We start from the raw sequence: 20,708 nt of genomic DNA, 5'->3' as shown, positions 1-20,708 counted from the left end.
ATGTAGCACCTTCTAAACACAAATTATCTGACTTGGAAAGCATTTTGGAACAACTATTTAACTCAAAATTTCAATTTTATACTTTTATGCTTTTATGATTAAAAACTTTCAAATGCTAATAACTCTTAATTTTGGTGATAAAATTATTTAATTGATATCTATGAATTATTTAAATGAGCTCTTTAGTTTAATGGTGTTTTGAACTGGTGTAGCGGCTGGATTTAAAAAACTGTTTTCTCTCTCCTTTCTTAATTTTAAATAAATAGTAATTACTGATTTCAATAAATACTTGGGTGTTGTGTGACATATATTAATAAAAATCATCAATATAATATTTAATATAATCATGGAGAGTTTGAAAGGCATCGAGCAGTACTTTAAAAGGGACATTCTTTTTGGTGGAGAACTAAAGTGTAGAGTCGTCTTTTATTATCACTATTCAGCAGTGTACAGTTTTCACTCTTCCACTCGGAAATAAGAACAAGAAAGCATAATTGTAAGAAATCACCACCATTAACGAGAAAACTTGGAAGTTTGGAGTTCAAAGATACAAGGAGGTCGAGCTTTCCCTACTGCTTTGGTGCCTTTATGTAACCCACATGCGTAGAGTTTGCAACCTTCGTGAGGGTTTGAAGATCATAAGCAATCCAACACTTGGATGTGTCTTTGTTGTAAAAATAACCCAAACACTTGCAATCACTTGAACATTTCTTTCCACAGTCGTCTTCCTTCATTGCTCCGCTTCCACTTGCATACTTGCTCATGGAATGATCAACACCTTCTAGTTTATAGTAGTAAAAATTCTTAGAACCACAGGCTGGAGGCTTCACTGGCTCACAGAACTTGCTCCAGCCCATGAGTCCACTTGGCAATGGGCAAGCAACACATTGGCTGTCTTCACAAAGCCCAAACTTACCACATCTCTCGGGTAATTGGCACTCTCCCTCCGGAAAACCATCTCTGGAAAAGAGAGTGTAGGTCTCTTCCCATGCTTGATAGTCCACTTTATTGTTGTAAGTGTACATCTTAAGGCTCCCATCTATCCCGATTCTAAGAAACGACAGCGTGCTGTTGTATTTGGGTCTAGCGAGTATCATGCTGTTCCCGGTAGAGAGATCCAAAGTCAGGTCACTAGCAACATCGTCGTAGCCGTTTGGAGCGCAATTTAGAGTCGCATTCTGTAGACGACTGTTGTCCACCGAATCGAAAGCGTAGTAGATATATGGTTTAGGGGAATTCGGACTCTTATAGTACATCACCAATCTTTTAGGTTCCATGACCAGGCTATAGGCGCCATCAGAGTTCTCCTTCTGTGAGGCTCGGCTCACAAGCCTAGTCGCACCTCCGACCCGAAGAGATTGGCCCACCAAGAGAGTATCAGTAGGAGAGTCGAAACTTTGCCAGATAAACTTACCCTTGGAATCATGAAGCACCATGTTGCCATTAGACAGCAATTGCAAGCCAACAACACCTTTATTGGCTGTGTTGGTTTGCCAAGCGACCCTGCCATCAGCATCTGCCAAGACAAGATTTCCGTCCTCCCCGAAGGAGAGAGTGGCATTTTCGCGAACTGGGTTGCCTCGGTTGGCTTCCCAAACCCAGCGCATTAATGATTCTGACCTCACAGTACCCATACGCAGAGCAAGGGTGTATGCATTTGGGGTGGTGTTATAAAAGATTAGTTGGAAAGGGGAAGTACCTAAGGGCAGTGGACGATAATCTGGACCATACTCGGAAATGTATTCCCCAAACTCTCCTTCATTGACGTACTTAAATGTTGAAGAAGGAGGAACAGTGGCATGGGCAATGAAGGATATTGAGAAGAGAAAACAAAGAGAGAACAATGGCAGCTCCATTGGACTGGAGGACACTTATTTCTGGTTGCTTGCTTGATTTAGGTGGCTTTGATATGAAACCAAGGCGGAGATTGGTCGCCTTTTATAAGCTGTCTAGGATGGCATTTTTGTAATTGAAAGCCCTCCATTTTCTATAATTAAATCAAAGATTCTTCTTGGTGGGCGCTTTGCTGTTCAAGAAAAGAGAGGATAATGGGGATGGAAGCTTGATGGGATGTTGCCCATTATTTTCCTTGATCTGTGATAATGGTGGGGTGGCTTTTTTTTTTTTTCCTTTTCTATTTTCTTTTTTTTCTCTCGATAATTTTGTTTTCCTTTTAATTTCGTAGCCATGCTCTGTGGAAATATTACCATATGTTCTCTACAAATTGATCTACATGATACCATTTTTAACATTTGGTGCTGATTTTGAATAAATGAGCAAATTTAGTAACAGAGTGTAAAAGATTTTATATATTACCAGAAAATCGATAAATATAAACAAAAATATAAAGGAAATATTTTTTTTTGTAAATTGCTAATAGATTTTACCGACGGAAATATTCCTTCGGTATTTACCAAGAGAATTGTGGTGAAAAAATAATAATTAAAACAAAACAAAAAAATGATAACGTGCTATTTTTACCAATGAAATTACTGACGGAATTAATTCCGTTGGTAAATTTGTTGGTAAACTGTGAACACTATTCATCCTGTCAATTACAAAGGGAATTACCAACGAAAAATTCCATCGGTATTTTTCATAGAGCTCTGGAATTGTTCACTTTCCAATTACATTGTTAATTACTATTCTTTACAAAAAAAATCGCCAACAAATTGAAAAGTCATCGGTGTTATTTGACGGTTTTATCTGAAAAATTTTTTAATAAAGTTAAAATTTTAAATTAAATATTATAGACAGAAATCACTGATGGATTGAAAAGTTGTTAGTGATATTTGACGTTTCTAAATTTTTTTTATTAAATTAAAAAATTAAATTAAATATTACAGAAAAATGATTAAAAATATTAATATTTAATTATCCGTTAAAAAAATACCCAAATAAAAAGCCTAGAATCCATAATTTCACAACAGACAGGGCTCCTTTTTTCTTCTTCTTCTTCTTCTTTCCCATATGTAAAATACATCAATATCCATTTCTTTCTCTTCTTTTCTCTCCTTAACTCCTTATCTTCTCCTCCATGTTCATGTATGTATTTTTCTCTTTTTTCTTTTTTTCTTCTCAGTTTTTTTTTTATTAATATACTTTATGAATTTTTTTTCCTCTTCTTAGCTTCACTTGCAACAACATTAAGGTAAGGTTTTTCTTTTTTCATGTTTTTTTCACTATATTTGTTATTTTATTTTATTTTTCATTGTTTTTGTTCTTAATAATTGTATGAAAATTATTGTAGGTTTTTTTTTCATATGATTTTCCAAGTGTTTTGAGTATGAGAGTGTTGATTTATTTTAATTTAATTATTTTATAGTTTCGTAAAATGGATTTTTTTAAAAAAATATTTTTAAATAATTACTGAAAAATGAAGCAGATAATTTTTTTTTGCGCGCCTTTTCCTTCAGTAAATCCATCTATAATAATATTTTTTTTATTACCAAGATTTACTAACAAAAAAAAAAAATTAGCGATTAAAGATTTACTGACATAGCATTTCTGTTGGTAATTTCGTTGGTAAATTAATTACTAACAGAATGATAGTAATACAAATATCAAAAAAATTATGCTATAAATCTAAAGATTGTAGTAGTGATAAAAACACATTTAAATTGAAAAAATGTCAAATATAATTTTTTGTTATTTTCACATCATCAGATAAAAATCTTTCTAAATCACTTAAAAAAAATCACCAATTTGGACGATTTTTTTTTATATTTCAAATACTTTTTAAGAAATAGTATTATATACAAAGTAAATACAGCACCAAATACTTTTTTAATATTACATAGTTGGCAGAAGTTAATCATTTGACAGTGCGAAAAGTACTCTTGATTATGATTCAAGTGAGTGAAGCTTGCTTTATGCAAAATAAAAAAATGTAAATCGCACGATGGCTTTGAACATGGCAGGAACTAGAAACATTGAATGATAGATGCCGCTTTACTTCTGGTCAAATACTAACAACTAAGAAATCCTGTGGTCAAAGCTTACGTCTTTAAACAAAGTTATCCGAATATAGCCAATGAGCTTGAATACGATGACTAACAAGACAAAATATTCATTTCTGAAGATTTCAGAATATTTTCCTAACCCATAAAACTAGAAAAATGTGTTCATGTTATATTGTTTTTCATTTGAGAAAGAATATGATATTGTTAACGCTTTTAAATACACAAATATTTTTTTTTATCGTCATTTATCATTATATATATTTCACCTAGTTAAATTAAATGAGATATAAGAATAAACAAAATTCTATAATACTTTCACCATTAAAGTGTATAATAATAAAGTTTTACATCCATAAATATTATTAATTAAAATTTTTAATGATTGTTATAATCATTCCACAATTAATCTGCAATGACATTATTGACTAAATTAATTTATTGTAGTCGAGGTGTATATTTATTTGAATATTTTTTTATTAATAAATATTAATTTTACATGCACCTCAACTAGTTTCAAAATCCTAAAATTAATGACCATGTAAACTTCAAGTAACCGAGAGTTTTATGAAACTTGAACTAATGACCTCTTAAGAACAAACACAATAACCTAATCAGTTAAGTTACACTAATAAATTGTATCTATTTAAATACTTGTACCATATTAGTACCGTTCTCATTTAGAAATTTTAATCTTTCTCTACTATATTTTATAAATAATGGATCAGCTCTAATATGCAATACACCAGGGACATTATGATAGTCATTAATACATATACAAAAATTAATTATTTGAATGTTGCATGTGCTCACTTAGCACCACTTGGCATGGAAAAATTATTTCCTCACGAAGATAATGCATCCATAAATGCTAGGGGTGATCAAAAAACCGTTATCAACCGATTGAAAACGAGAAAAAATTAACCGAAAAAAACCGAACCGATAAAAAAACCGAATAAACCGATTAAAAAATTTAAAAAAAACCATGTTTTTCCGGTTTTTAAAAAGCTTAAACCGATTGAAATAACTAAATTGAATCTATATATTTTTATTTAAAAAAATATCATTCCAGATTTACATATATTTCCAAAATCAATCACATCACCATGCTTCCCTTTTAAATATGGCACCCCATACCAAATTCCCTCCATCCAAAACCTTTTCAACCATGGGCTCACAGTTAAGCAATTGTCTCCCAGAAATTTTATTTTATTGGGTTCATTTCTCTGACCGAAAGCAACATGAGTTCAATTGCATCGGTTTTTATTTAACAAAAATATCATTCCGGTTTTACATTTATATTTAAATAATCGAAGAAATCACATGCAAATGAATCATTATATTGACAAATATGAAATCATACGAGAACAAAGCCATGACATTTTGCATCACAGGTGAAGGAATAACTAATGATTTATCTGCATTTATGCAGGAGACCAAGCAGCAACATGAGCTCTATCAATTGCATCTATATATTTTTATTTAAAAAATATCATTCCAGATTAACATATATTGGGCTCACAGTTAAGTAATTGTCTCCATGAGAAATAATTGGGAACAAAATTTCATTTAGTCACTTAAATAAGTTGAACTTCTTTCTTATATAATATAAAATAAAAACACATTAATTAAAATAAACAGAGATGGACATTGATTTTAAGGAGAAAGGCGTGATTTTCTGCTGAAGCTATAAAATTAATCATACCTGCTACTCGGGTCGGCTTCCCCTCCATGTTTTTCTATTGGAGCTACTTCCAATTCCTCTTACTTTGGAAATAACGGTTGCACAACTGCCTTCAATCTCTTCTCTTTTGTCGAGAAGAAAACTGCTGCATAGATATATCTGTGTGTTTGGAATTATGATAAATGATGTTTTTTAATTAAAAATATATTAAATAATTTTTTTTTAATATTAGTATATCATAACCATTGCAAAGCACTAAAAAAAAGCATCAATATAAACCTAAACCCCTAGTAAAAAAAAAATGAAGGATTAGGTATGTTAAATTGCTTTTATCATGGTGTGCACTGTGAACCCCGAGTATAATTTTACCATGTTTGTAAAAATATCGAAAATTAATTAAACTCAATGACAACATGGGTTAATTAAATACTTAAAATGAAAAGAATAATAAATCATTGAAAAGAAATTTTGTAATGAATGAATATTTAGATTCCGATTAAATGAAAAATACATGAAATAGATATAAAAGCATTGTGGTCTTTGAAAAAAAAAATATATAACTTCTTAAAGAAGCTTGTGGCCGGCAACACCATAGATAGAAAATGAAGTGGATTTATTCTTTCTCTACCAAATTCTTAATGGGAAAACACCAAAAAAGGGTAGATTTAAATGAGTTTTGGGTGGATTAAAAGAGAAAAATCTAAGATTTAAAGGGTTTTAAAGGTGTGAACTAAGTGTTTTGAGAAGTAAAAAGGAAGAGTGGAGAGTGGAGAGTGAAGAGTGAAGGAGAAACTTGAGTTTTCTTTGCAATTTCCCCATTTATTTATCATTATTGAGAGGTAAGGAACCTTAATTTGAATCGATTGAAGTTTTGATGTGTTTATAAGCATATTATGTTATGTATACATTATGGAAAGTTAAGTATAATGTGTTGTGTTGTTTGGAAAGATATTTTTAACTTACAATTATGTTTTTGGACAAGAATAAAGGTTGGGTCAAGTGAGAATTGTGGAAAATTAGAAAGAAAACATGTCTCTTTTTTTCATGGTTTGAAATTGATGGTGACCTTAATGGAAGAATGGATGGAAAACTTGATTAACATATCAAAAATCAAAGCTAATGATGTCAATGAGTTTTGTTTTTTTGACATCATTATCAAATGAAAAAATTAAAAGCATATATATAGGATTAGTACTAATAATATTAGTGGGTTATATTAGTATAATATTTACTAGAACTTGATTAGTCATTATTGGTATGAGAAACTAATGATAACAATATATCATATTGGTATCAACATTTACGTGAATTTGATTAGTCATTCTTGATACATGAGATTAATAAATTGGTATTATTATTTATCTAAACTTGATTAGTCATTTCTAGTACATAAGACTAATGATTCCAATAACATTTATTGAATCAACATGAACATGAATAATACAGTTAGAATACAATAATAATTGAGTTTGATGAACTATATTTTAGAGACATAATAATACAGTTAGAACTATATTATAAGCTTTAGAGAAATAATAATACAGTTAGAACATTTTAGGGATGCGTAGATGTGGGCGTCTAGGTAAAATATAGTTGTTGTCAAGAAAATTAATAAAGTGCGAAAGTGGGAGCTAAAGCTGGAGAGGAGTGTTTGGATAATGTTTGATTTTTAATATATTAAATAAATTTTAATAGTAGTAGTTTGTTAAGAAAAATTAAAGTGTTGGATTTGATTTTTTTTTTTTGGAACGAGCACATGAGAGAGATGCCAATGGTTGCTGCTCTCTCTGTTTTTTTTTTTTTTTTACACATTTGAAAATCACCAAACTAACCCCAATGCACTCTCGTTTTGCAACTTCTTTCAGAAATATCCTTCATGTTATAGCAATTCAAAAAATCATGAATTGAAAATTCTTTTCCATATATACCCCCTTTCTCTCTCATAGAAATAAAGGGTTTGTTGACCTTCTCATTAGTATCGTATTTGGAAATATGATTGCTGTTACTTTTTAAAATGTTTTTCATTAAGAAATATATCAAAATAATATATTTTTTATTTTTTAAAAAAATTATTTTTGACATCAGCGCATCAAAATGATATAAAAACACCAAAAAAAAATTAATTTGAAACAAAGAAAATAATAAAATAAAATTTAAATTTTTTTAATAATGTTTTTGAAATGCAAAAACAAAACGGGTTTAAATCCTAATAGTTGCTAACCCATAAATAATGTTTATTAAAATAGTTAATGATTGTTTTGTCTTTTCATCTAAAAAACTTAACATTAATTATAAGGGCAATGAAATCTTTTCATAGACCTATTTATCATTACTAAATTGATAATAAAATTTTTTTTTCTCTTATCTTAATAATTACATAATGAAACAACCAAAATATCATTGGAAGCAAAAAAAAAAAAAAAATTGGTGTTAAAATATATGTTTGTATTTTCATAATGATTTTTTTCATATTTATAATGTCAATTAAGGGGCAATTTGGTATTTTATCAAATATAAAAAACAATAAATAATTAAAATGTACAGTGAAACAATGAAAGTGATCTTAAAAGAAAAAAAAAATTAAAACTGGAGTCAATGGACTTTTTTGGTCTTTTCACAATGATTTTTTGTTATTATTAATTCATCTTAAGGGCAATTTGGTATTTCACTAAATTAAAAAAAAAACAAAAAGGTTAGGCACGTGAAGCACCCTCCTTGATGCATGAGAGGGGACTAAGCCTTTTGATCGACATGTGTGGTGTCTCTCCATGTCTAAAATTACCCTTTTGCCATTTCATTAGAAGCGTCGCTATGTTTTTTTCCTGGTAGAGGGACGTGCGTTAGCTATAGTGGTCCGGTTTGTTACTGGCAAACTTTTTTTTTCTTTTTTCTCTCAACCCCTAAAAAGTACAGTTTAATCCTCTTTGTTGTTGGTATTTCAAATCCAATCCTTATTCTTTTGATTTTTAATTTTTGTTCTTGATTTTTTTATATAAATTTTATTTGTTTTCAATTTCATCCATAAATTCCAATTTGACATAAATTGTTGTTTTTTTTTTCCAAGTTAATCCTTATTCTTTTGATTTTTAATTTTTTTTCTTTGGCTATTTTATAAAAGTTTTATACATTTCAAATTTTATCCATCAATTCAAATTTATGGTATTATATTTTTCAATTTGGCTCTCATTGTTTTGATTTCTAACTTTTCTCACCCTTATATATATATATATATATTTTAATTAATTTTTAAATCCTTTTGTATAATTAAAATTATTTTTTGGGAATTGAGTTTAATGATTTTTTCAGATAGAGTGCTTTGGGTCTAATGATTCTGGTCACATGTTCGAAAAATTAACATGATTTGATCATTTATTTAAAAATGAGTTTTATAATTCTCTTTATTTTTTTAATTGGTTATTCAAATTTAATAATCTAGGCTGTGAGTGTGGTGAAATATCTTAGGTTAGCTTAGCTCGGATTCCTAGGGTTATAGGTTTGTTATGCAAACTCAGATTGACTAGGTTTGATTTTTTATGTTTTTTTTTTTACCTTATTTTGTATTTAATGAGTTGTGAATTGATTTGCATCATTTGTTTATTTTTGAAAAATTATTTTTTCATAGGTTATTCTGATCACTATTCTTTTTAAATTTGATCAATTTAATATTATTTTCTATTTTTTTCTCTAATTAAAATAAAGACAGCTTATTTGACCTATTCGGGTTTATAACCCTAGCCACATATTTTTTCTTCCTTTTTAAAAATACACTTGGGGCACTTGAAGATTATTTTTTGTGAAAAAAATAGTCTAGCCCTGGAATGAAATGCTGGCACCTAGCCTAGTTAACACTATATTAAATCTCTTAGTATAATTATAAAGTTGATGTAAGTAGAAGCACAAATACAATAAACACAATCATAAAAAAATCAAATTTGATGAGTGAAAAGAGCTGCAAGCTTGAACTCTAAATTCAAAGTTTAATTCTCTAGAAATAAAACATATAAATTTTGCCTCTTAAAGAGGCAAGCAAAACAGGTTTTTAGTGGAACTAAGACTCGAAAATCCCACAATTAAATAAAAAATTATGTTATCTTCTAAGTATTGTATTGGTCTAATACAACCAGATATCATCTTGGGCTCACCCATATCCCACTAATTTATAAAATATTTGCTAAATTATCTATGTATTTTGTTTGGAATAGATCGCTATATAACTGTTATAGATTTTTACCTAGTTATCCTTCAATTTTAAGCGACTCGGCTGCATCAAATGTTTTTTTTTTTTATGATATATTAATACCCTCACAACTGATAGTACGTATTTATGGTAAATTAATATGTAAAATATTTCCCTAACGGACTGTATAAAGTTTTTAGTTACACACATGGTCTAGCTTGATGCTCCATGTAGTTCAACGCAAAAAACAAGAAAAAGAGTTCTATTAGTTCCTAATCTCAAATGAATATTATTATAATATTTTTATTTTTTATTTTTTAGAGGGATAGTGCGTTTATATATTGTGTCCATATATATTTTAACTGTTGTATCTTAAAGGATAGACCACCCTCATCCTCCTCGTTCCAACATTGTAGAAATTACTCTATAGGTTCCAATGGATTGTATAACTATATATACTAATCTAATTGATTGAAATTATGGGTGAAATTAAAAATTTATTGGTTAATTGGAGGTTAAATTGTATAAATCCAAACCCAAAAACTAATGTGAAAAAAACACTAAATTTTGGGGGTTGAAATTGAAATTCATAAGGTGTACAATTACATAAAATTAAAATTTTTAAGCTAATCAGGGGTGTGATTGAGAGAAATCATAATTTGAAGGATTAAAATGAACTTTACCATAGAAACGTTGTTTTAATTACTGTTTATTTTCTTTTTTAATTTTTTCATGAAAAAACTACTTAGAAGGCTACTTTGCAGTTGCATTTAATACATCTAACCTTCACCTAATTTGATAAAATTTAAATGAAAATGACCACTTAACATTTGACTTCACACCAATATAGTTCGTTTAGGTTGATTGACACCACAACAACCATAGTGTTAGCCTAAAATGATCAATTTTACGAGTTTTTTTCCTACCACATTTGACACCTCCTAATATTTACTTTGAATCAACAATTGAGATTATTTACAGTTGAACTAAAGGATTTGATACCATTAAAAAACAAATATTTCTTTCACCCTAATAAATAGATCTGCATTTCATTGTCTGAGGGGGAGAAATCAGTGTGCAAAGTTTGTAAAAAATCATTTTGTTACCAATAATTTTCTTCTCCTCCGCCGGACTCACTTTTCCCCTCCTTTTCTCCACCTCCGGTGACACCATCACCTCTCGCCACCGTGAAAGATCTTCCCTAAAACACCAGGAATGCCTCCAGTCTTTCTTCTCCCCCGTACAGGCAAGACAACCACATCCTTTTCTCACCCGAACACCCCACCCCGGCCACTGCATGCATTAATTCTACATGCAGTAGCCAAGGTTTAAGTTTTTGATGGCCTTAGCCCATTCCGGCCAGCCCATCCTAAAAAAGATGAGCCCAAATATGCTGGACTGATGACAGCCCAGCCAATATATTTAATTATAATATAATAATAACATATATTATTAAAAAACCAAAAAAAATCATAAATCCATTCAAAACAATTATGATTTTCTCACATATTTTTCTATAAATTTTGTATAATATTAGGTTATCTATTTATACTGTAAGATATAAATCTGGTATTAAAATACCTAGTTTTTTTTGAAATATTTTTAAAAAATTTCAATTTTTTTTTTAAAAATCCCAAAACTTTTAAATTAATTTTTCTTTAAAAAAAAAAAATAAAAAAATCTTGTTTTCATGTATATAGTTAGATTCTAAAAGGTTTTCCAAACATATTTTCATAAAAAGTATTTGGATCTTTCTTATGTTTAAAAACAATAATAAAAAATAATATTATAGCCAGTTTATATGATATATTAATTCCATCACAACCTGATAATACGTATTTATGGTAAACTAATATGTAATTTTTTCCCTAACAAACTGTATCAAGTTTTTAGCTACACACATGGTCTACCTTGATGCCTGTAGTTCAACGCAAAAGAAATGTTCTATTACTTCCTTATCTCAAATGTATATATATCATTATAATATCATTTTTATAATTTTTTTTAGAGGGGTGGAGCATTTATATACTATGTCCACATTTTAACTGTTGTATATTAAAGGATAGGCCGCCCTCGTCGTGGTCGTCGTCATCGTCATCAACTACTCATTCCAACATTGTAGACATCACTCTATAGGGTTCCGATTGATTGCTTAAATTAATTTCTGAAAATTAAGTTCAACAGTAGACCTTACGTGTAACAAAGACTTTCAAACATAATGGCTGGCAATTGGCTAGCATTCAACAAGTCGACTATTGAGAATTTTCATTGTCAAACAGAGAAATGGATAGATAAAAGCTCTCAAAGCTGAAAACTATCCTCGCCTCCCCTATATATAGTTCCATCTCCTTCCCTTAATCCATCACATCGCAAGAGAAAGGAAAGATGACAGATGATTGCTCTGGTAAGCGATTGATTATTGTAACGTGCTTATTTATGTATACAACAGTGCATGAGAACCATGCCAATGAGTTTATATGTATATGGTTATACATTTAATTTAACCATTCTTTTTGATACATTTAACTATAATTCTTGTTAACCTTAGATACGGGAAAGAGCTCGTGGCCGGAGCTAGTGGGAATAAACGGAGAAGTGGCGGCAAAAATCATCGTAAGAGAGAATCCCAAGGTCCGTGCTGGGATTGTGAAGGAAGGAATGATGGTGACCATGGATTTCCGTTGCGACAGGGTCCGAGTTTGGGTTGATAAATATGGAATTGTGAAAGATATTCCACAAATTGGTTGATGAGCAGACGAAATATTTTGTTGTTTAAGCTATACTGATAAATATACGTGTAAGATTCATCATGAAGATTGTACCAAATAACCAGCATATGTAATCATGCTAATTACATAAATTAATCTTCAATAAAATGGTTCGTTTTTTGTAAGAGCATCTTATATTATTTTAATATCATCTTTAGAGTGTTTTATTATTATAATTCATAATAATATAAAGTCCCAGAACGTGTACACAATGAAAGAATATGACAATAAATTTTATGAAGTTCAAGCATGTTCTACAGATTACAGCATGCATGCTCCCATCATCAACTCTTGCAAGCAGCCATTCTCTCCAACTTCTTCTCTTTTACTTTCTCTCACAGATTTTAAAACCTCTATCCTCAATTGTTGCTTCCTCTCTCAATTTCTCCACTCCAGATCTAAAAGCCACCCGTTTTTGCCTCCCTCTCGACTTCAACATCGCGAGTGCTGTTGGGGGAGGAGCTTTTTATTGCATGGTGAACTGGTTTATTAGAGAAAATAATGATTCAACATCCCGAGTGCTGCTGTAAGAGGAGACCTTTTCAATTATTTGATGAGACCATTAAAGAAGGGATCAAGCCTGATTATGCTACTAGGCCATGCTGGTTTGCTAGAAGAAGCAGAAAATTTGATAGAGATGACCCATCTTGGTGCTTGTATAGCCAGTTCACCCTCTACTATTGTAGAGCGCATTGCAAAGAAAGTAATGGAATTGAAACCTAATTATCTAGGTTACTTAATTAACTAATGTCCACAGAGTGGTTGGCTGATGGGATGATGCTGTTAAAATTCAGAATTTAATGACGAAAAGAGGTGTTGGCAAAATGACAGGCAGAAGTTGTATTGAGACTGTGGAAAGCATCTTAGCAATTTTCAAGTGTAAATCATCTTGGCAATTTTCAAGGCTGAAGAAAAGCTTCAAGTTTTCAAGATATCCACAGAGCCCAATTATCTCAAGAATCTGGTAATAGTTTCGAAGAGCCCAATTAACTATAAAAAATTCCATTTATGAGTGTTCAAGTACAAAACTAGCCTTGCAAGAAAAATCCATTGGCTTAGTTAACGGGGTAAGATTGTATTTTCACCATGGTACAATTATTTTTAAAATATTATGAGGGGTTAGATTTTTTATTTTTCTTTTCATATGCACAGTAAAATCGTTACTTTAGCTTTGGATTTAAAAATTCTTATGCTTTAAGCTCAAAGGTTTTTAAGTACTTTCATTTTTCAGAAATAATGCAATTACTTTGATTCTCTTGAGGAAAAAAAAATATAACTCTCTTGTAATGGTGTTTTGGTCATTTTGTATTGGTTTTGTTGTAATTTTGAAAGTTGTTTAGGGGTGCTTTTGTAATTATCATATATTAGATATAAAAAAACTGTGTTGGTGCTTACAAAGTACATGCTAGTGTGTGTTCGGCCCCATGCTATTTTGACGGTGCATGAAGGGTTGTCCAACTACCAAACAATGGCTTAATGGGTAGATTTTTGAAAGGTCTCGACATCCCGATCACAAGAGGTTGTGCGAGTACCACCATTCACAATGGTTTGACGCTAGCTATAATTTTCCCCTATTTTTCTCTATCTCATCACCTAGATTTTTGCGACAACACCTTAAAAATTCAAAAACAACCCTTTAATTTGTTGGTTCTTTAGATTTGATCTATTTTATTTTTATTTTGATTTTTTATTGAATAATGTATAAAATTGGTTTGCCTTTTCAATTTCACCTTTCTTAGATTTTTTTATCTTTCAAATTTGATCCTTATTATGTTGAGTGCTATTTTTACGTTTGAGTCATTTTTTTAAATTGATTTTGTTTTTCAATTTCACATTCCTTTGTTTTTTTTCCCATCAAACTTAATACATGTTCTTTTAATTACTATTTTTTTTAGCCTTTACAAGTTTTTATTTAGACATTTTAAACACTTACCGATGAACTGTGAGTGTAAATATTGATGTAAATTTTTATTAGTAAAATTGTTAAATCTGGTAATGATAATTATTATCTCTTCATCAATAATGTTCTGATTTAGACATGTTAGCTTGGAGTATGTTTATCATGTCAAATCATATTTGTTCCCAATATTATCATAATTGATCATTTGAATAAGATTTGAAACTCTTTTCAAATTTCATTCCACTTTTCACAAGTATTTAAAAATTAATATTATTTGAGAACATGTAGAACATTTTTTCTATTTCAACCAAGGTAATAAATCCTCTTTTGATTACTCAAATACCTTCATATAGTTTATGTTATGTTCAATGTATGCCCATTTGTTACCTTTACCAAGATAACATATAACAAGATCAAAACATAACATTTTCTATATAAGATAACTTAATGATCTCAAGTCTAAAAATTACTTACACAATTATCACATGAAGTTTTCCATGGACACATGTGATATCTCCATATGAAATTCTCATGCGGTTCAATTCCGTGTACATGTCATCTGACAAGCACCTACATATTATAGACCAGTTTATAAGATCAGCTACTTCCTTTCATAAATAAAAGAACATAATATATAATAGTCTCAACAGTTCTAAAAAATATCCATTATTAAGAGAGCATTAACCAAGAATATTTAAGAAAAATACATTGATGCAATATGAATCCTATAATTATAACATCTTTATAATTTTATTTGCAATTTTTTTTTTCATGAAGTTTATCTTTACTTTAAATTCATTTATCAAATATTAAATTCATAAATTAAATATAAATAATTAAATAATTTTTTTATTTAATATAATTAAATATATTCTACATAAATAAAATAATATTACGTATGACCAACTTAACATTTGTAAAGTTAACTTGGTCAAACAGTAAACTTTTGGTCCATTTTGTTGCCTTTAAACAACTTTGTATAACTTGCTACTCATTTGACAATTGGCCTCTGCTTGCCTCTTTCCTTCCTCTTTTTGATTGAAGCCATGTTGTAAAGGAAAATAATGAAAACAACCCGTGCAATAATTGATCAAGTTGTTTGTTTAATATTCATGACCAATACTTTCTCCCAATTTCTATGTACATTCATAATATGTTACCTCGTTTTATAAATAAGTAAATAAAAATAGAAGGTATAATTACGATGCTTATATTGTTCTATTCTATTTTTAATTGTTACTTTAAAAACAATTCTTGATTTGCATGTAGCTTTTAGACCATATATTAATATTTAATGAGTTTAATATATGCTCTGGTTTGGGGTTTTTTATTTTGTTATATTTACTCTTGTAATTTCAATTGTCATGACTACCTCTATATTTAAAAATTTTAGCCACAGTCATCCCTCCATCCCATCTTGATTTACTAATATAAAATGTTTTTGGAAATGTTGTAACAATTATGATTCAAAATATTTTTTTATTTATAAATATATCAAAATAATTTTTATTTTATTTTTTTAAAAATCATTTTATATATTAGTACATCAAAAAAATTTAGAAAAATATAAAAAATATTAATTTTAAATAAAAAAAATTAAAATTTAAAGAAACACGGTGCAAACCACGTTTTTAAACATGATTTATAAAAATCAATGACTAATATCAATAAGTTATAGCTAAATAATCAATTTAGATAAAAAAAAAAGAAAAAAAAATCCAAAATGGAAATTCAATAAAAAAATGCATGGAGTGATTCCAAGCTATAGCTTTATAAGAACAAATTACCAGGGGACAAGTCCCGATTTTCTAATAATTCCAACTCCCTCCCACCTATAATAGTTTCCCAACTGTAAATCTCCCTCTCAACGCACCATCGAGGCACCACATTACACTTTCTAGCTCGAGATTTCTAGCACTATAGACTATATAGGCACATCTTTTTGGATATGCTCAGAATTAGGGATAACATGATACCCAAATATCTTACCAAACATAGTCACAACCTTATCTTATAGTCACAACCTTATCTTTTGAAAACTTAAAGAAGTTGAAAGCTTCTAGAAAAAACTAAAAAACATATTATAAAAATAAAAAATCTAGAAAAAAATTAAAATTTTGATTAAAAAAACAGAAATTATAAAACTAACATGTAAAATCTAAAATATTATCGAGGACTCTAAGACTATCAGACTATCAGTATCATAATAGAAATTTAATTTAAAAGGATGAATAATTAATAATAGAATTGAGTACGTTGCAAATTATGAAAATAATACGAGTCATCGAGACGCCACTTGCTCTAATGGGGCTTATAAGAGATCCATTGGATCTTCCTTAATTAGTTCTCTTTATAAAACATGAAATATGAGATAAGAAAAGAAACATGCCTCGTATCTTGAACTCAACATAAAAAATTGAAATAAACCATAGACCCACGCAACTTAGCAGTAGATGGTCATGTAATGGAATTACTTGTAGAAGCAATATTGTATATAAGAAAATAGTTGATAATAAATTTGTAATAAAACATATGAGCATTCACTTGATAATAAATTATAATTATTAAATGATCAATATATGTTTTTCAAATAAATACAAAATTAATTAGTATTTAAAAATATATATATATATATATATATATATATATATATATATGTGGATGGTTTTATTTTTTCTTTTTAACGAATATGTATGGATCATATATTGAAACTATGATCTACAAGAACAAGAAGACACGCGAGCTCAATTGGTTATAGGGAATAATGCCACTTTATTATTATATTGGACGGCTTAAAAGTCCTGGAAGTGTCGACAACAGGCTGAACAGGCTTAACGTTTTGGTGCCTTTATGTAACCTACATGTGTGGAATTTGGAACCTTGGTTAGGGTTTGGAGATCATAAGCAATCGTACACTTGGACGTCTCTTTGTTGTAGAAGTAACCCATACACTTACAGTCACTTGAACACTTTTTTCCACAGTCATCCTCCTTCACAGCTACGCTCCCACTTGCATACATGCTCATGGAATGATCAACGCCTTCTAATTTATAGTAGTAAAAATCCTTAGAACCACAGGCGGGTGGCTTTACAGGCTCGCAATTCTTGCTCCAGCCCAGAAGACCACTTGGTAGTGGGCAAGCAACACATTGGCTGTCTTCACACAACCCAAACTTACCACATCTCTCTGGTAACTGGCACTCACTCTCTGGAAAACCATCCCTGGAGAAGAGATTGAAGCTCACATCCCATGCCATGTAGTCCACCTTATTGTTGTAAGAGTAGATCCTAAGGTTCCCATCTATCCCAATTCTAAGAATTGACAACGTCGCATTGAATTTAGGTCTGGCGTATACGCTCCAACCACCAGAAGATAAATCCAAAGTCACCTCACTGGCCGAATTGTCATAACTATCTGGGTTACAATTTAGAGTTACATTTTGTAGACGATCTTGGCGTGTTCCGAACGTGTAATAGAAATATTGTTTAGGAGAATTCGGACTCTTATAGTACATCACCAATCTTTTGGATTCCATGACCAGGCTATAGGCGCCATCAGAGTTCTCCTTCTGTGAGGCTCGGCTCACAAGCCTCGTGACACCTCCAACCCGAAGAGATTGACCCACCAAGAGAGTATCAGTAGGAGAGTCGAAGCTTTGCCAGATAAACTTACCCTTAGAATCATGAAGCACCATGTTACCATTGGGTAGCACTTCGAACCCAACAACACCTTTATTGGCAGTGTTGGTTTGCCAAGCAACCCTGCCATCAGCATCGGCTAAGACAAGGTTTCCATCCTTTCCAAAGGTAAGAGTGGCATTTTCGCGAACCGGGTTGCCTCGGTTGGCTTCCCAAACCCAGCGCCTTGTTGATTCTGACCTCCTAGTACCCATAAGTAGAGCTAGAGTGTATGCATTAGGGGTGGTGTTATAAAACATAAGCTGGAATGGGGAAGTGCCTTGGGGCAGTGGACGATAATCTGGAACATACTCACTACTGTATTGCCCAAACTCTCCTTCATTGACGTACTTGAATGTTGAAGGAGGAGGAACAGTAGAGTGGGCAATGAAGAATATTGATAGGAGCAAACATAGAGAAAACAATTTTGACATACTTAAATCTCGGCTTGCTGGGTAGCTGTAGATAGCGTGGATATTTATCAGGGCAGAAGGATCCCTTTTATAAGCAGATAAGGATAGCATTAACTCCATGTTTGCTGAAAGGGACAGAGATACTTACTACCTCTCTTTCCAAAAGTAAATTATATAAATTCCACAGACCATTTATGTCTTTGTATTTTAGATTAGCTTAGCCAAATTTCCCCGACAAGTTTTCGGTTAAAATCGCTTTTTCTAAAAAGAAAAAGAAAGAGAGAGAGAGAGAAAAAGGAAATTATGAAAGAACTCCGTTTTTATCATGAATTTACCTGTTCTATGAGAGGTTGAGGCTTTGTGCCTCTGGTTGATCGCTTTCTAATGGAAATTCGGCTGTTCAAAGAAAATAAAAGAGAAGATGTCTCTCCCATGGCAGATTGCTTGCAAGCTGGAAGAGATTCGAAACATTAATCTGAAGGATGGATTCAAATTGAATTTGGTCAAAGTGACAGCTAACTTTTGGTCCATATTGACGCTTTTAAACAGTTCGTGAACTCTCATTTAAACAGTTCTCCCCTTCGAAAATATCTTGGATTCCAGCGCATGTAAAGGAATAAAAAAAAATTAAAACAAGAAAAGAAAAGAGACTGCGTCTTTGATCAAGTTGCTTGGCCATTAATTCAAGACCAAGAAATTAAGGAATAGTGTGTGTATATGTATTTGGTGCAAGATTTGTTTTTTAAAAAGTATTTTTTAGTTAAAAAAAATTTTTTTTTAAAATATTATTATATTAAAATAATAAAAAAACATTTATAAATATAAATTTGATATTTTTTTATACTAATTTAAAAATACCAATGTATATTACTCGATGAAATTTTGATTTATATGCCCGACAATCATTAATTTAGATTATATATAAAATTGAGGGTGGGTGGGTGGGTTAGATAGTTTAATTAATATTATTTTGATTGGAAAATAAAGTGGAGGGCATAACCTTATCATATTATAGCAAATCAACAATATACAATAACTTCAGTGTTTTCGAAATAATTGTACATTTTAATATTTTTATAATTATATAATCAATCTTTGTTTTGGTATTGTAGTTAGAAATCACTATATAATTGGCTCTTGCCATTTTGGAGATTGTTCCAAGAAAAAAATTAAATGTCAAAAAAAAAAAAATCAAAACAACAAAAAAATTCTTTAAATGACATTACACTCGGTCCAATAGGTTAATTTTTAAACTGCCTGATCTAAATTCTTGTTTAAATTGGATTTCAAATTAAATTATTTAGGAGTTGCCTCAACTTGGTTGGTAAAAAAGTAACACAAATAATGACTCATAAAAACATGGTTTGATTTTTTTTTTCAAGATGATATTTTTTTAAAAAAACATTAAAACAATGATACATTATATTGATTCCAAGTTACTAAAGTTAACTTCGATAAACCCACAATCTAGGTCATTTATTATCATGTATTTTTTCATTTCAAACTTCTTATGTAATTTTATATAAATGAGAATAGTCATATGGTTTTGGCAATAAGAAGCAAAGATCATTCGACAGAACACTATAAAATTTACAAAAGATAGGTAGATAAGTCGGCATAGTGAGGAAATATCATGTTTTTTTCTTGGTTGGATTAAAAATTAAAAGTATGCTGTGAAGTGTAAATTCTTATAAATGTTCTAATTAATTTCTATTCCCAACCAGATTGTAGTTTGTTAGACAATATATGTCTCTTTAACCACACAAAACTTTCTTTTTAATTTGCAATTAAATTCTAGTGAAAAGTCAACCAAACTATGTGTTAGCCCTAACTCCTAATTTTCATAAATAAGACCATTAACTATAAACTAAAACGCATCATCCTTTTACTATGCTTGAATTATTGTTCACTCTCTCACAATACACTGTGGATTGGAGCAGTGCAGCTTTTGGTAAAAAAAATTTGATCCTCAAACTTTTATTTTACGCGATATAGCCCTTTTAAGCCCAAATTAGCCCCCAGTTACATATATTTTTAGGAGGGAGGGTTAAATTTAAAGCTAAGGGGTTGAAGTGAAAATCCCAAGTAACATGTGGAGTGGGTTGAAAGTTTCATTGAAACATTAATTT

At 30.3% G+C, this 20,708-nt stretch overlaps 3 protein-coding genes across 3 annotated transcripts; 1 reads left to right on the top strand and 2 right to left on the bottom strand.

Moving 5' to 3' along the window:
- Positions 1–376: 376 nt before the first annotated feature.
- On the bottom strand, positions 377–1,920 carry LOC118038308 (epidermis-specific secreted glycoprotein EP1). The gene has a single exon (XM_035044632.2). It carries the CDS (start codon positions 1,854–1,856, stop codon positions 570–572), a length of 1,287 nt encoding a protein of 428 aa, XP_034900523.1. The 5' UTR covers positions 1,857–1,920; the 3' UTR covers positions 377–569.
- A 10,164-nt stretch (positions 1,921–12,084) lies between these two features.
- On the top strand, positions 12,085–12,713 carry LOC118038311 (inhibitor of trypsin and hageman factor). Its single transcript, XM_035044634.2, has 2 exons — positions 12,085–12,224; positions 12,369–12,713. Exons 1-2 carry the CDS (start codon positions 12,206–12,208, stop codon positions 12,566–12,568), a joined length of 219 nt encoding a protein of 72 aa, XP_034900525.1. The 5' UTR covers positions 12,085–12,205; the 3' UTR covers positions 12,569–12,713.
- A 4,523-nt stretch (positions 12,714–17,236) lies between these two features.
- LOC118038307 (epidermis-specific secreted glycoprotein EP1) lies at positions 17,237–18,714 on the bottom strand. The gene has a single exon (XM_035044631.1). It carries the CDS (start codon positions 18,697–18,699, stop codon positions 17,320–17,322), a length of 1,380 nt encoding a protein of 459 aa, XP_034900522.1. The 5' UTR covers positions 18,700–18,714; the 3' UTR covers positions 17,237–17,319.
- Positions 18,715–20,708: the final 1,994 nt, after the last annotated feature.

The sequence above is a fragment of the Populus alba genome, chromosome 11 (genome assembly GCF_005239225.2).
Source record: "Populus alba chromosome 11, ASM523922v2, whole genome shotgun sequence".
NCBI lineage: Eukaryota > Viridiplantae > Streptophyta > Magnoliopsida > Malpighiales > Salicaceae > Populus > Populus alba.
This window is presented reverse-complemented; position numbering and strand designations above follow the sequence as displayed.

What these genes read in the sequence shown, in the direction of transcription:
- LOC118038308 (XM_035044632.2), bottom strand. Translation starts at nt 1,856, where the DNA reads ATGGAGCTGCCATTGTTCTCTCTTTGTTTTCTCTTCTCAATATCCTTC.
- LOC118038307 (XM_035044631.1), bottom strand. Translation starts at nt 18,699, where the DNA reads ATGGAGTTAATGCTATCCTTATCTGCTTATAAAAGGGATCCTTCTGCC.